This window comes from Lycorma delicatula, chromosome 1, assembly GCF_047948215.1.
Source record: "Lycorma delicatula isolate Av1 chromosome 1, ASM4794821v1, whole genome shotgun sequence".
NCBI lineage: Eukaryota > Metazoa > Arthropoda > Insecta > Hemiptera > Fulgoridae > Lycorma > Lycorma delicatula.
In genome coordinates, this window is record NC_134455.1 from 254,192,844 (window position 1) to 254,208,974 (window position 16,131).

At 34.7% G+C, this 16,131-nt stretch overlaps 1 protein-coding gene across 1 annotated transcript in view; it reads left to right on the top strand.

The window, feature by feature from the left end:
* The window catches only part of LOC142330495 (proteasome adapter and scaffold protein ECM29), a 183,073-nt gene extending 167,218 nt beyond the window's left edge, over window positions 1-15,855 (top strand). The window contains exons 34-36 of the mRNA XM_075375784.1: window positions 1,810-2,013; window positions 10,353-10,424; window positions 15,148-15,855. Coding sequence (XP_075231899.1) covers window positions 1,810-2,013; window positions 10,353-10,424; window positions 15,148-15,284 — 413 coding nt within the window. The 3' untranslated portion in view covers window positions 15,285-15,855. The remainder of the gene's footprint in view (window positions 1-1,809; window positions 2,014-10,352; window positions 10,425-15,147) is intronic.
* Window positions 15,856-16,131: the final 276 nt, after the last annotated feature.

Consider the following 16,131-nt stretch of genomic DNA (forward strand, 5'->3'; position numbering starts at 1 on the left):
TGTTTTTTGCTGGGCACTTCCCAGCCTGTTGGAAACTTGGTGTGCTGAAATTGCTCTTGAAAGATGGCGACAAGAATCTCACTGTAAATTCCTCTTATCGTCCTTTAACGCCCTTGCCTGTAGTAGGTAAGGTTTTCGAGAAGGTCTTGTACCTCTGCATTGATAGAAAGTTAACTTCTAACCATATGCTAATGGACAACCAGTATGGTTTCCGCCCTGGCAAGGGCACAGAGGACATGCTTCTTAGGGTCATGAATTTGGCTTCAGTCAGCGAATGCAAGTATGTACTCAGTGTCTTTTTGAATATATTCGGGTGTTTAACAACTTGTGGTGGCCCTCTGCCTTGTTTCAACTGCAGCAGTGTTGTTGCATGGTAAATGAGATCAGAACTCTCTTGAGTTACTTCACCAACAGAACTGTTGTCTATCGTGACGGCAGTTTGGAGGTAGGAAAGACCCTTTCTAAAGGACAATTTGATTGGCTGAAGATAGATGCTTTAGCAGTGAGCCACGGTTAGTTAGACAAGAGTTATTATAATTGCAAAAGCTGTCGGCAGAATGGTGACTGCACTGCCGATGGACATGGGGATACCATGCAGCTGTGAGGTGTAGCGGCGTCTTGATGATGGTTTATGGGTGAATGTCACGCAGGACTCTGCAATGGAGCCAAATGGTTGTAGGAGGTCTGTCTGCCTCTCTGTGGACCAGACTGGAGTCCATAATTTAATTTAACTTAAGTCTGGGGTTTGAACTGAAGGTGAGTTCAGTAAGGGAACTAGGACTAAATTTCGTTGTTGCGATTAACATCTTTGGTGGTATGTTGTGTTTAATTTGCCTCGATTTATGGGACATTCATGAAATTGGTTCACAATAAGTAGAACTAGGTGCAGGGTTCGTGCTTCCACGAACTTGGTTAGCTTGTTCAGAGGGGTACGATGTAGGACATTCAAGATGTCCAGACGAGGCCTACGGCGAAGGCAAAAGCTGAGTTAATAAATCACTAATGCAAATGTCTACCGAGGCATTTACATCAGTGGGATCCCAACAAAGCAGACGTATTACTATGAGATACATAAAGTCAGAGGGCAGTAGATGACTCCTGTTAAAGCCCAACAGGACTATGAACGGGAGTGGGTGACTAGAACGTCACTAGGCAGGTGTTTTCCCCTGCGAGGTTGGGTTGCACTCAACAACAGGTTCCCAGAAGGCTGGATAGACAGAGAACCTTCCATTGGTTATCCACAAGAAAGTCCCAATTTGACACTGATGGATTTCTTCTTTAGGATTACGTAAAAAAATTCAAGTAAAAATACTTTCTTTTGACCATGTATGCCAAAGAATAATAGCATAATTGGAAGTGATTCCTGCAGAGCATGCTCCCCAGACTGTGCAATGAGACCAATTATCAATTTGATATATACAGTGTAAGCTCATATTAAGTTATAATAAGAGGTAAAAAAAGAACTTTAGACTGTATTATGTAATAAAACACATACATTTACAATTCTCACTCTAATAAAATTAATTTAATTTAAAGTCACAGAGTTCTTTTTCAAAGACCTAGTATAAGTGTGCAGTAGGAATGTAAGAAAAACATTGCATCATGATTTTAAGGCTAAATGTCAATAAAAAAAACATTACTTTGAATTTCAGAAATATTTTGTCATAAGAAATTAAATGTCCTGCATTTTCAGTTATTCTTTTATATTTTAAACACTTCTATAAATGTTTTATGCTAATTCTTGAAGCCTTGTCTGTAAGTTAAAACAGTAAATTCAATTTAAACTGATTTTTATTTTAAATGTTACAGTGTTATTTAGAGAAAAAGTCATCCTGCAATGTGTTGCCTGCCTAAAATGTAATACAAGACCTGTACAAGTATCAATAATGTCATCTGTAGTACAATATTTAGAAAAGTTAACTCTACTTTGTAAGCAGCCATCAGGTGATAATGAATGTGAAGAATTAAACAATATTTTATTTCATATCATGGAAGCTCTTTCATATTCTCTGAGTAAGTAAGACATCATTAACTTTTGTTTTATTTTTATACTGCCATGAAATATTTTTTTTTTTAAATTGGCTTGTTTGTAATAGTTGACGTAGTAGTTTGACATAGTAATAGTTATTATTTTTTAATAATAACATTCTTGCAAAACTGCTAAAAAACTTCTGTTAAAAGTTTTAATTCTTGACACACCCCTTTTTTCTCTTGTTGAATGACAGAATAATGCCGCTAAAATCACCCAAAATGTTTTTATGATCAAGTATAATTTGTTTTTTTTAATTATTGAAGGAAATGTTTCTTAATAAAATTAAATGTATAAACTGAAGCAAGTTCCAAGTGACAATTTCTGTCTGTGCACTTACAATTCCTGTGTTTAAGTATTATCACTTTTAAACCAGAATCCTTCCACTTATAATTTAATTTACATGAGCTCTTCCAAAGTATAATTCAATAGCATATGATTGGACTTGTAAATAGTATTAAAAAATTTTATTTTATATTGCTCTCATTAAATGGCAGAAAGGCTCCTGGAATAGACGGAATACCTGTAGAATTACTGCGCAGTGCAGGTGAGGAAGTGATTGATAGATTATACAAACTGGTGTGTAATATTTATGAAAAAGGGGAATTACCGTCAGACTTCAAAAAAAGTGTTATAGTAGTCATGATACCAAAGAAAGCAGGGGCAGATAAATGTGAAGAATACAGAACAATTAGTTTAACTAGTCATGCATCAAAAATCTTAACTAGAATTTTATACAGAAGAATTGAGAGGAGAGTGGAAGAAGTGTTAGGAGAAGACAAATTTGGTTTCAGGAAAAGTATAGGGACAAGGGAAGCAATTTTAGGCCTCAGATTAATAGTAGAAGGAAGATTAAAGAAAAACAAACCAACATACTTGGCGTTTATAGACCTAGAAAAGGCATTCGATAACGTAGACTGGAATAAAATGTTCAGCATTTTAAAAAAATTAGGGTTCAAATACAGAGATAGAAGAACAATTGCTAACATGTACAGGAACCAAACAGCAACAGTAACAATTGAAGAACATAAGAAAGAAGCCGTAATAAGAAAGGGAGTCCGACAAGGATGTTCCCTATCTCCGTTACTTTTTAATCTTTACATGGAACTAGCAGTTAATGATGTTAAAGAACAATTTAGATTCGGAGTAACAGTACAAGGTGAAAAGATAAAGATGCAACGATTTGCTGATGATATAGTAATTCTAGCCGAGAGTAAAAAGGATTTAGAAGAAACAATGAACGGCATAGATGAAGTCCTACGCAAGAACTATCGCATGAAAATAAACAAGAACAAAACAAAAGTAATGAAATGTAGTAGAAATAACAAAGATGGACCACTGAATGTGAAAATAGGAGGAGAAAAGATTATGGAGGTAGACGAATTTTGTTATTTGGGAAGTAAAATTACTAAAGATGGACGAAGCAGGAGCGATATAAAATGCCGAATAGCACAAGCTAAACGAGCCTTCAGTAAGAAATATAATTTGTTTACATCAAAAATGAATTTAAACGTCAGGAAAAGATTTTTGAAAGTGTATGTTTGGAGTGGCGCTTTATATGGAAGTGAAACTTGGACAATCGGAGTATCTGAGAAGAAAAGATTAGAAGCTTTTGAAATGTGGTGCTATAGGAGAATATTAAAAATCAGATGGGTGGATAAAGTGACAAATGAAGAGGTATTGCGGCAAATAGATGAAGAAAGAAGCATTTGGAAAAATATAGTTAAAAGAAGAGACAGACTTATAGGCCACATACTAAGGCATCCTGGAATAGTCGCTTTAATATTGGAAGGACAGGTAGAAGGGAAAAATTGTGTAGGCAGGCCACGTTTGGAGTATGTAAAACAAATTGTTGGTGATGTAGGATGTAGAGGGTATACTGAAATGAAACGACTAGCACTAGATAGGGAATCTTGGAGAGCTGCATCAAACCAGTCAAATGACTGAAGACAAAAAAAAAAAAAATTGCTCTCATACTCTTAACTATTTTTAAGTATACAGAAGTACTTTGTACAGTTTTTCAGTACTTGGGAGATTTTTGTGTAATTATAAAAAATTATCCTCCAAGTGATCATAATTTTATGCACCTAACAATAATAGTTTTTTATGATATTCTGTCAGCTTTAAGCTGCAGCTCACTGTTAAGGTAAATATTAGATATTTAATTTAAATGTGATGGATTTATCATAATACAATCTTCAGAATATTTTAGTGAATTAAACTGATATAACTTTTATTCTGTTTCTGTTAGGGTATTTTACTATGATTATTATTTTTTTAAACAAGTTTGCAATTATAATTGCAGCTTTACTAGTGAATCCTTTTATTTGCTATTCTCACAAACTTGCAGTATTTGGTATTTTTCATTCCTTTGAATGTAGAGGACTAGAACAAGCTGAGAAATTTTTGCAAATGTCTTTAAATAAAGTCCAAGCTGCACTTCTACATTATTTAACACTGAGTTAAATACATAATCTTTGACCAACTCTCTTATTTGAGGACCAACAAATATTCCTTCTTTAATTTTTCCTTCACTTACTATCGGAACTTTCTGCCTCATGTACAAAAATCCAGGACTATACTTCTTCATTGCTTTTACAAAATTTTTCTTTAGCCCTAGCTTGATATGGAGAGGGGGTAAAAATATTTTTTTAGACTCAACTAAGGCCTCATGAATAATATTTTTCCCACTTGTAGTTAAGTTGTCTCGTTTCTTCCACTCTTTGGTAACATAATGTTTATCCCTAGCTCGGCTGTCCCATTCGCAAAGAAGGCGCATGTACTTAGTATAGCTTAACTGCATGCCTAACAAAATAGCTATAACTTTCAAATCACAACATATGTTCCAGCTATGTTTTTATAATTTATTTTTTCAAGAACGTCGTTCATCACATCATATGTCTCTTTCAAATTAATACCATAAGCAATTGTTATCAAAGGATATTTGTTACCATTGCGTAGTAGAACCACTCTTAAACTATACTTGCACAAATTATGAAAAGGCTCCAGTCCTCAGGTTTATGAACTTGTCCTATGTACAAAATAAGCTCATCAATATTTGTGCAATAAACCAAATTATTTTCATCCATGAAATAGAGAAAGTTTTTTTTAACGGCTTCAAAAGCCTGAAATTTTTGTAGTTTTTTTAAGTAAATTTCAACCTTGCAGTCTTTATCCTAACAGTTCAGCTTGTTTTTGATAAACTTAAATCTCTAACCAAGTCATTTAATTCACCTTGTGATATAAGCTGTGGCTTATTGGAAGATAATTCAAAATCAAAACCATTGTTGTCTTCTTCAGTAGTGCCTGATTCTTCATCACTGCTTTCGAAACATACATACACAGGTGGCTCAGGAATTGGAATAATTTCACTGTAAGGTACAGGCCTGATTGCAGATTGCAATGAAGGATATTTTACAGTATGTTTACATTTTTTGAAATTCCAGACACACTTAATAATAAAAGTAACAGTCGGTTACGCGATCCTTTCGTTCACGCCAAACCATAGATACATCAAATGGCAAAGCCTTCCGTGTATCTTTCAGCCATCCTCTTAAATATACAGAACAGTTATTGCGTACTATATGAGGAGCCCACGTCTTATCCTGACCAATTTTACACTGAAAGTACAAATTATATACTTTTTTAATTAAAGGTGTAATGTTTTTTCTATTTGATTTTACGGTAAACTCACCACATACATAACAAAAGGCATCCACATCATTTGCACAATTTTGAGGCATTATGACACTGCACTGTTAACAAACATAAGGCTGATAAGACAATAAGACTGAACAAAATTAATTCATTCCTAAATCCAATGCTTAATACAAACAACACAATTGTGTTTTCAGCTACATTTTTTGACCTGCACAGACATGATTAATCGTGTCCTTGAAGGCTCACTCTTTAATATTATACATGATGTCATAATATGTGATTGTGATATGATTTAATTCTTTGTCTATTATTGTTTATTTATAGCTTACAAATTATATTAACAAATTTAAACAATAAAAAATAGGCTAACAAAATACAGTATAAGAGCCTAAAATGCTAACTATACGTTGAAAAATGAAAAAAATTCTTTAATTAAAAATTAAAACTTTTTTTTAAAAATGGTGGGTTATAGAAAGATTCTGAGTTCATACTCATTTTCAGCATCAAAAAACAGATTAAAATCATCTATCACATGTTAAGAAACAAAAATTATGTTTATCAGTGATTATTTATTATGGCGACCAGATACGCACTGCAACGTTTTCTTCGGAGTGCATAAATTACCACCGGCCACGGTAAGGAGTTGAAAGATCCCCTGACATCCAAAAGCACAATTAGGGGAATCTTCCTCATTCCACTGGCACGATCCCTGGTCCACTCTAGGACATCCCTTACAGCATCTGTAGTCGATTTCCTCCTCTCAAACCCAAATTGGTTGGGGCGAGAAATTACCAGCCGCGCTGGCCTCAGCCCTTACTCGTTCCGCCACTGATCTTTAACAGTTTCCCTATGGCATCCAGGAAACTTATTGCTCTGTATTTGGGAACATCACCAGTAGCTGGTTTGGGAATCAGGGCAAGCCGGCTTTTTTCCAAGTGTTCGGGAAGGAGCACCTCCGGAGTATGTCGTTCATCAAGTCACGGACCGTCCAAGGATGCTCCCTCATGAAAGATTTTATATAACGGCTGCTGGGATGGCAACTGGCCCAGGTCTTTGCCGGCAGCCCACTCATGCTCTCCAATAGTGAAGTGGTTTTCATGTTCACAGTTTATCATCTCCTACCATTTTTCACGGCATGGAAAGAGCTCTACAGCCACCCTAAGTACATGGCTTCTTGATAATCATGGGAGGGTTCAGCCCACTGGTTTTGAAACTATTTGATAAACCCTTCCCCACGGGTTATCATCAAGCTCCTTAATAAACTCCAACCATGCGTCCTCTTTCGCTTTTTTAATAGCCGAAGATCCAGCAGAATGGGGAAAACAATCGGGCAGGAGATTGCCTTGTAAATCTCCTCAACAAGAACCACCCACCCAGCAATATGTTGTGTTCCACCCCTCTCCCTTCTCCAGGACAGTTGTGACGTCAGTCATTGAGCCAATGTGCCCCGGCCCATGAATGTGGACACTCCAGGCATATTTACAACCACTGTTCCAACTGCCCCCAGCATGGAGGCCAAAGCATTATCACGTCCACCCGACCTCATGCCACCAAGTTCTATACACTCGGCATTCAAGTCCCCAGCTAATATTATGGGCTTTCTTGAGTTTAGCAGGAGGATTTCTATATTTTGCCACTATTTGGAGAAACATAAGCTGAAATGAGTAAGCAAGATGCAAGCTCCACTATGACATAGTCGTCGCCACAGGTTATGTATGGGAAGCATGCAGGCCTGTGATATCTCATATAGCAGCATCCCAGTCCGCAAGCCAACAGTCAGTTGAAACAATCCTTGGATTGGGTTCCGAGATGAGGATGAATTCAACACCGCAGTCTATGGCCAACTTCCACACAAGGTCATGAGTGGCCACACTCTCATTAATGTTGACCTGCAAGACTGTTATTTCTTACAACCCCTGCAGTCTCAGGTCCCCATCTGATGCCAATTTTTTCCACAGATTATGCATCTCTGCTGCTTCCTACATTCTCTCCTCATGTGTCCTTTGGCTCCACATTAAAGCAACAAATGCTTTGGTCAGGCCCTTTGCATTGGAAGTACCAAGTGACCATCTGCCCAGCACTCGAAACATATTTTGTTTCTGGCTTCCTTTGCTCCACCCAACATGACTGCCATCCAACTAAGATTAACTTGGCAGTCGTCAGTTGGTTTGCCTTACTGGGAGACAGCATGCAGTGGCATTCTGCGTGTTGCCACAAGCCAGACTCATAGACGTCACTTTGGCTGAATTCACTTCACTCAAGGTCTTCCTGACTGTGGCCAGGACCTTTTTCCCGGTGATGTCTGCATCAAGATCTTTTACGTGGACCGCCATTAGCCTTAGGGCACTCATGTTTGCAACCATAGCCATCAGTGCAACTGTCATAATTTTCTCTTTGAGAGCCTGGGGGGCTTTTAGGCCTTTCTTAAACCTGACCTCCAAATCATCACACCTGCCCCTCCTAACCGACAGGATTTTCCTACTGCCATTTTAACTTTAAATGCCTACTGACATTTTAACTTTTCTTAAAAGGTTTGCATAGTAGGCACCCTGCTTCTTCACTATCACTGTTGCTGTTTTCATTTTCTCCTGAATACCAGGTTTGACCCTCGCCTTCATCAGGAATAGTGTTACAAAAGTGGCTTGTCTCCTGCCCCAGAATTCTAATGACTTTTTCACAAGCTGCCCCAATTTACCTGTGGTGATAGGAACTGTCAACTTATGATTATGGGTCTCAATAATCTTGTTCAGGTCACTAATAATGGAGCCACCGGGTTGGTCTAGTGGTGAGCACGTCTTCCAAAATCAGCTGATTTGGAAGTCGAGAATTCCAGCGTTCAAGTCCTAATAAAGCCAGCTATTTTTACATGGATTTGAATACTAGATCGTGGATACCGGTGTTCTTTGGTGGCTGGGTTTCAATTAACCACACATCTCAGGTATGGTCGAACTGAGAATGTACAAGATTACACTTCATTCACACTCATACACATCATTCATCCTCTGAAGTATTATCTAAAACAGTACTTACCAGAGGCTAAACAGGAAAAAGAAAGAAAGAAGGTCACTAATAATGACTCTGGCCATGTCCCGGCCCTCTCCGTCAACAACAATGACAAAATTATTCCCTTTGGATACCAGATCTTCATCACTGCCCAGGATAATGACCACAGAAATTTTCTGTAAGACTGTATCCAAGGAGAGCTTGCCCTCATTAAGTTTATGTCTTGCCCCCAGAGACACTGAGCATGTCTATCTATTTTGTGCGCCACAAATAGGCCTTTCATGTCACTCAAGGAGTTTAGAACAAAGACCTTCACCCTATTATCTTCCTTCTGTGAGAAACCGGATTCCTCTGTCATGCGCTCAAACGCCTGGTTGGGCCACCTCCTTTCAACCATATCTAATAGTTCCGCCTCTGTGCCATTTTTCAGCAATCTGAGCACAAGTGTGCTTACTCTTGTCATTTGTGTAGTTTAGCTTCAAAGCTAGTCTTTTTACTTGCCTCTTCAAGGACATCAGCCATATCCTTGACCTGAAACAGGATCCTTTGGGCTGCCTCTTTAATTGCCCTGTAATGGGAAGGGACTTACACAGCTTATTTGAGGTTTATGTTCAATTAGATCTAATTAGATCTCTCTCTCTCATATATATATATATATATATATATATATATATATATATATATATATATATATATATATATAGAGAGAGAGAGAGAGAGAGAGATGCATATACTTTAACATTTGCAAGAGAAACCATAATCAGTTTTTGTCTCTTATGGCCTGATGGGAATTTTTTTCATTACACATGATTTTTCATTACGCAGTGATTTTCCTTACACATTGCGGCAGTCAATGTATTAAACATATTGGGGGTCTAATTTAAATTTTGTAATTTTTTATGATATTAAAATTATACTAATATTAATATTGCAGAAATGCTAATTAGTATATATTTTTATAATAATATTGTAACAAAACGTTAATTTAATACAGTTTTAAAAAAATTAAAATAAGTAAAACACTCTCTCACATTAATTAAACGGAAAACATAGAATTATTATAAATAAAAAGAATAAGATTTACTAAAAATGTAATTTTCAATTTCAATAAGCCAAAATTGTGTTAAGATACTAAAACTCTCATATTTTGCATATTTTTCTATTGAGTCAATAAGGTTTTGTGAAGTTTTGGTAAATGTAATTATGAAAATACTTGCATAGCTTTATTCTAGATATATTTGTATTATCATATGTATGACACAATTGCTGAGTAATGTAATTATTTTTTTTTTTTTTTGGAAAATGCCTTTACTGTTCTGAAAATATTCAGTAAAGCTAGCTCTTTGAAATAATATAAAAACTCTTTGTATCTATTTTTACTTGTTAAACTTATCTTGTATGTACTTAGATGCTTTATGCCTTTGTACTTCTGTCTTGTAAACATCAAACTTAATTATACTATACATCCTCCACCCAACTTGTCAGACCATATTGAATGTTGATTCAGTGAGAGCTTGTTAAAACATTTTTAATTCCACTTGTAACAGAATGATTTTAAATAAGAAGATTTATTTATTATTACTCCTTTTTTTTTTTAAATTATTTTTTCCATGAAATGGAATTTTTTTTACAAAATCTAATTATTTTATTTCTAATGTAGGTATTCCAAAACATACTCGTCTTAGAAAAGAAGCATTGAATGTCTTTCTACTTCTGGTTAAAAAATTACAAGGTAAGAATATATATAAAAACGTTTTAATTTCTTACACAGTGAAATAATAATTGTTCATGCAGACAGTAATAGGATTCATGTTCACCTGTTTTAACAGTATGGATAGCAAATTCAGTTTTGATGATTATCATTCATAAATAAATTACAAGTGCTTTCTAGGTACAAAAAAACAACATAATAGTATTGAACACAGTGTATTGTATGAGAAGCAAAGAGACACCAATTTCCACTTTAAGCAAAACAATAATAGACCCTATTGAATATCAAATATGTTGAATATCAAAAAAAAATTGATATTCAACAAAAATATGATTAGATGAGCTTATGATATGTTTATGATACTGATTTTTTTTTAAAAAGTATTATAAAACATTCAAGTGAAAGAAACAACTGTTTGGAATAAATAAATTATTAGAAAGGCATGGGCCTTTATGTTCATAAACTATTAAATTTATATAATATTTCAATTTATAATTTATATTGTACAAACTGAAGCTTATTCCATCATTCAAGTACCATAGACAGTTTGTACATATTATTATACTGTAGAGTGGACTATTTTATATACTGTTTATATGGTTATGTAAAGACATATACCAGTTCTGTTTTGAGACATCTTTCAAAATGTGATGTTAAACTCCACATTGAGAATGTGTGATTATTTTTTTTAACTTACACTAATTGCAGAGTTGATTTCAGTAAATCATTTAATCCAGCTATTTACATCTGTCTGATTGTCTTTAATCACTACAGAATAAATTTTTTTAATAATCATTTTATTTACACTTAGTACTGCCTGTAGATAATAATGATGAATAATATTTTTCATCAAAGCTAAGGTAGACAGACCTGAATGTTTCCATCTATGTACTCATTGAAGAAGTCATATAAACATGACATTATTTTACTGTAATTTTTCATCTGTTAATAGTAGTATTGTTTTGTATGAATATATGAGATGTGTTAAAAAATGACAGAACTTTTGTAGTAGTGAACCAACCAGTGTACAGAGCATATTCCAACAAGTGGTGTTAGCTAGTGGAAACTTTCAGAAACACAACACCATGACACATTATGTTGCCATTGTTGGTTTGCAAGCTACATTGGTTGGAATAAACACATCTACTAACTAACCTCTTGTTTATTTTTTAACAAAGTCAAAATTAAAGATCTTGAAGAATGCACATGCAGTGATTAATTTTGCTTTTCTGGAAAACCTTCACAAAAACATTTAAAGTGCTTTATAAGCAATTAGGGAAGAATGTATGAATGGATCACATTGATACAGATGATTCAGTTATTTTAAAAGGGACAGCACATCAACCAATAAAGATTTCAGACCTGGATGACCTTACATGTCAACAAGTGATGATGTCCTTAATGTAGTTTGTATTAAGGTTCATGAGGATTGCTGCTTAAGGTGCCTGAGAGATTGTAAAAAAAAGTAGGCATCAGCGTAGAATCATGTCGCATAACTTTAATGAAAAAACAGTATGCATTTCATGTCTACAAAATTTGTGTCACATTTGCTGACTGATGATCAGAAAGAGAACTGTATCAACATCAGTATCTTTTTGACCAGACCAGTGCCAATGAAAACTTTTTGAAAAACATTATAACAGGAGATGAGACCATGATTTATGGTTATGATAGATTGTCCCACTGTAGCAAAGTCAGAGTTGGATGTTGCACCATGATTAAACACCTGCTTATGCATCACTTCTTATTTGTTAAAACACAAGGCCTGTTGTATCTGACTCACCCTATTCTCCAGACTTTTTCTTGTTTCCCAAATTGTAGGTAAGCTTGAAAGGATGTAACTTTTCATATAAATGTGATTAATCAAAATACAACAGCTACATACCATCCCCAAAAACAGGTTCCATGAAGCATTCTAAAAAATGGAAGAAGGATTAAGAGCAGCGTATTGTCAACAAAAGGGACTACTTTAAAGGGATGTAACCTACATAAAATTGAAAATACATTTTTTTTTGTCTGCAGTCATTTGACTGTTTTGATGTAGCTCTCTAAGATTCCCTATCTAGTGCTAGTCGTTTCATTTCAGTTTACATCCTACATCCCTAACAATTTGTTTTACATACTCCAAACATTGCCTTCCTGCACAATTTTTTCCTTCTACCTGTCCCTCCAATATGAAAGCGATGTCATACATTAATAAGTTTTGATGAAAATACATTAATAAGTTTTTATTATATAGTTAGTCTTTTTTAGCACATCTCGTGCAAGTATTCTTGTGCTCACATTAGCTATTATAATCAGAGTTCTAATTATTACAGTAGAAAAAGTATGGTAGTTAGAGGACTGAGCATGGAAATGCTTGTAATTAATATCTAACAAAGGATTTTTATTTAATTGTTTATATAAACAGTTAAAGAAATTAAAATTCAGTAGTGTTGATAATATTATCCAAAAAGCAATTTTTTTTTTTTTTGGAAAAACTAATGATTTAAATGTTAAGTTTATATAATTATTTCGTTACATTATTCCTAAAATATGGTTCCCATGTTTTACAAAAACCTTTTTGCTTTTGTAAAATCGTAAATGCAGAGCACAGAAAAACAAATACTAAATTTATAAAAATACTATGAAGTTATATATTTTAATGTTCTCTCAAATGTATATCTCTAAATATAACTAGTGAAGATCATTATGTGCATTTTTTTCTTTATAAATTGCCTTTGGTTAAAAATTCAATCAATACATAAATTGGTTGTAAATTTTACATCATCCATAAAGAATTGTTGACATACTGTAATAATAATAATAAAAAAAAAAAAATTACAATGTATGTGACTGATCCAATGAATCTAAGAAAAATGTGTGAGGTATTCATTCCAGTTTGATAATTTGATGAGGTTTGTGTATTCTGCCTTTTATTTAAGATAAGGAACAAAAAACCTTCATTAAAGAAAGCAGACTACATTCCTTACATTGCTGGTCAGAATCCTACCTTACATCTGTGCAGTTACATTTTTGCACATGTCCAGGACAGGCAGTGACGTAGTACTTAAATATCGGTCAACTGGACAAAGGTACTGCTCAGGAGCACTCCTTGTGGAGTATGGGATTGGTGGACCTCAGCTGTCCGAGCTGGTCACGGTTGCGCTTCACAATTACACTGTCTGTAGTGAGGGCAAGAGGCATGACCATGGTGTGTTTTGCTGATGTTGGGCGGAGTGCGGATAGGAAGTGCTTATCCCTCCTCCTAGTTGCGGGAACCAGATTGGGGAAGATCTGATGTGAGCTTGCTCTGCTGAAGCCTTGTATCACTCATTGTATGTCAGTCACTTCAGCTTTTAGCGGGGATTGTCTCATGAGTAAGGTTATTGGAGCTCTTATTGCTAAGTGCAGGCCCTGAAATGTTGGTATAGCTGGTCAGGCAGTACCTGACCAGCCGGGTTAAATCTCTGGGAGAAGCTGGCTCGCGAACGCAGGAAGGATCAGTGATCCAGGACATGCCCAACCGCTTCTCCACCTGTACTTTGTGACATTTCGGCTGGACTCGCTCCCACATACTCTGTGGCAGAGGGTCTACATAAAACCTTTGTCCTGGTGAGCCTCTGACTTTGCAAGTGAACCAAAGGAAGAGTGTTGAGTTTACTGATAAAGTAAAGACAGATCAAACTAAGTTTGGACTGAAGAGCAGCAGATTGATTCCAAAATATTTTGGGAAAAGAAGGGGGTTTCTTAAAGTCTAGCCTTTTCATGATAGTTTGAGGTGTCATGGAAGGTGGACCTGTAAAGAAAACAAAAAAACTAATATTGGATTATATATAGAAACAGTTAACATTACACATCATTACAGCTACAGAAAGCCAAGAAAATGGGAGTTGTAGACATTGAGGTTTCACCGCATGGAACACTAAACATCTCAAAAGAAGTAGTTGTGTACAAGGAGTTCATGAAGTCAGTGACTGAACACACGACAGGACGGAGAAGTTACATCCTCCACTTTGCTTGTCTTTACCTTCTAGAGAATGTAAAGGCTGGATTCTATAGATTGGATGTTTGTTTGCTTATCCCAATTCCATTGCAGTGCTTTGGATATTGGAAATTCAGTCACACGTACATGATGTACAAAGAAACAAATCTGTGTTTGTGGCGAGCCATTACATCTGGATGATCCATGCAGGGATCCACCTGCCTTTGTCAATTGTCATGGGCACCATTTTTCCCTATGTATAAGCAAGAAGTAGCTGTTTAAAAGGCTATAGAAAAAGTTTTTGAGGCTAGGAATATTGTGCTTGGCAGAATGCCAAGGATAGATATTATGCAGTTTTTTGAACTCGCAACAGCCCTAGGTAGTATTGTCAAACATATCAATGAAAAAATTAAAGACCATTTAGAGAAATTAGCCCAGAAACAATGGTTCTGTACAACCTAGGAATGAGCCTTCAACCATATTGAAGGCTCAATACAGTAGAAGAATGAAAATGAAGTTAAAACGTAGAAACAGCTTGAACCTGATTCACTGCAGGCTAAAGTTCAACTAGAGAAAACCCCCACTTAGGGAGTCAGAAAAGAAGGCAAGCATCTCAAGAAAAAAATACCAAAAGAAAGAAAAGCAAATGTGTATTGTATGTCCCAAATTCATGCATATGAACAATCTGTTGTACTATTTCTATTCTGTAATTGACATACTAACATTATTCACTCTCTTTTTTTTTTGTTTGAAGTCATGTATTTTTTCTTTTATGTTTAGATAACTTATGGAAGGATCAGCTACACAAATTAAATTCTCTATTTTCTGCAAACTTTGAAGAGTTGAACCAAGATAATTCCCCTGAAGTTAAAACAAGAGTACTTGATATCAAAGAATTTTTTAAAGAACTTGAATAAAAACTTGTATTTTGGGATTTTTTGTAAGTTTTTTATTGTCATGATTATCAGCTTTATAGAATTTGCGTTACTTCTCTTGTTTGTTGTCATATCTCGTTCAAAACTCCAGAATTATTTTTAAAATAAACTTAGCCTACTGATCTGATAATATTTTCGGAATTTCTAGGAAGGTCAAAGTTAAATATTCACTGATTCATTTTAACTACCATTATCTTTTAGTAATGAAAACTGTTAATGTGTTAAATTTATATCTGCTGAACTCCCTAACTAAGGATTTAAGTGTTAACTTCTGTATTAATGCTTGGTAATCATTACTGGGAGTTCTTCTAAGAAAACTAATCTTTTTCTTTATTAGTATTGTTTTTTTAAATTCTAAAGACTAATACTTTTTATATAAAGTAAAATAAGCAGTATTTTTTTATTTATTAAAAATAGTATTTTTAGTTTTCTAACATATCAGTGTGTCAGCAGAATTTCAAAAGTTATTTATAATGTGGCTAAAATGTTCACCCATTCTACTAATTGTTAATTTATAAACCAGTTGGCTGTGAATAAATTTTTGTTTAATTTCTGTATTTCTTATCTTTTTACCTGAAACTTCTCTTTGTAGTAACTATCTTCTGAATTGAAAATCTATTCAGAAACCATTATTTGATTACCCAGTTTCAATAGTTCACTGTGGGAGAATAAACTATGCTTTTTATATAAATCTTTTTGCCTGTCTTTACATTTTTATTGTTAAATCACTTGACCATTAATTTTTACAATATTTTATAATTATTTTTTTTATCATAAACAGATGTCAGCTCACATCCTACATAATCCTTTAAAATGTTTTCTCTAATTG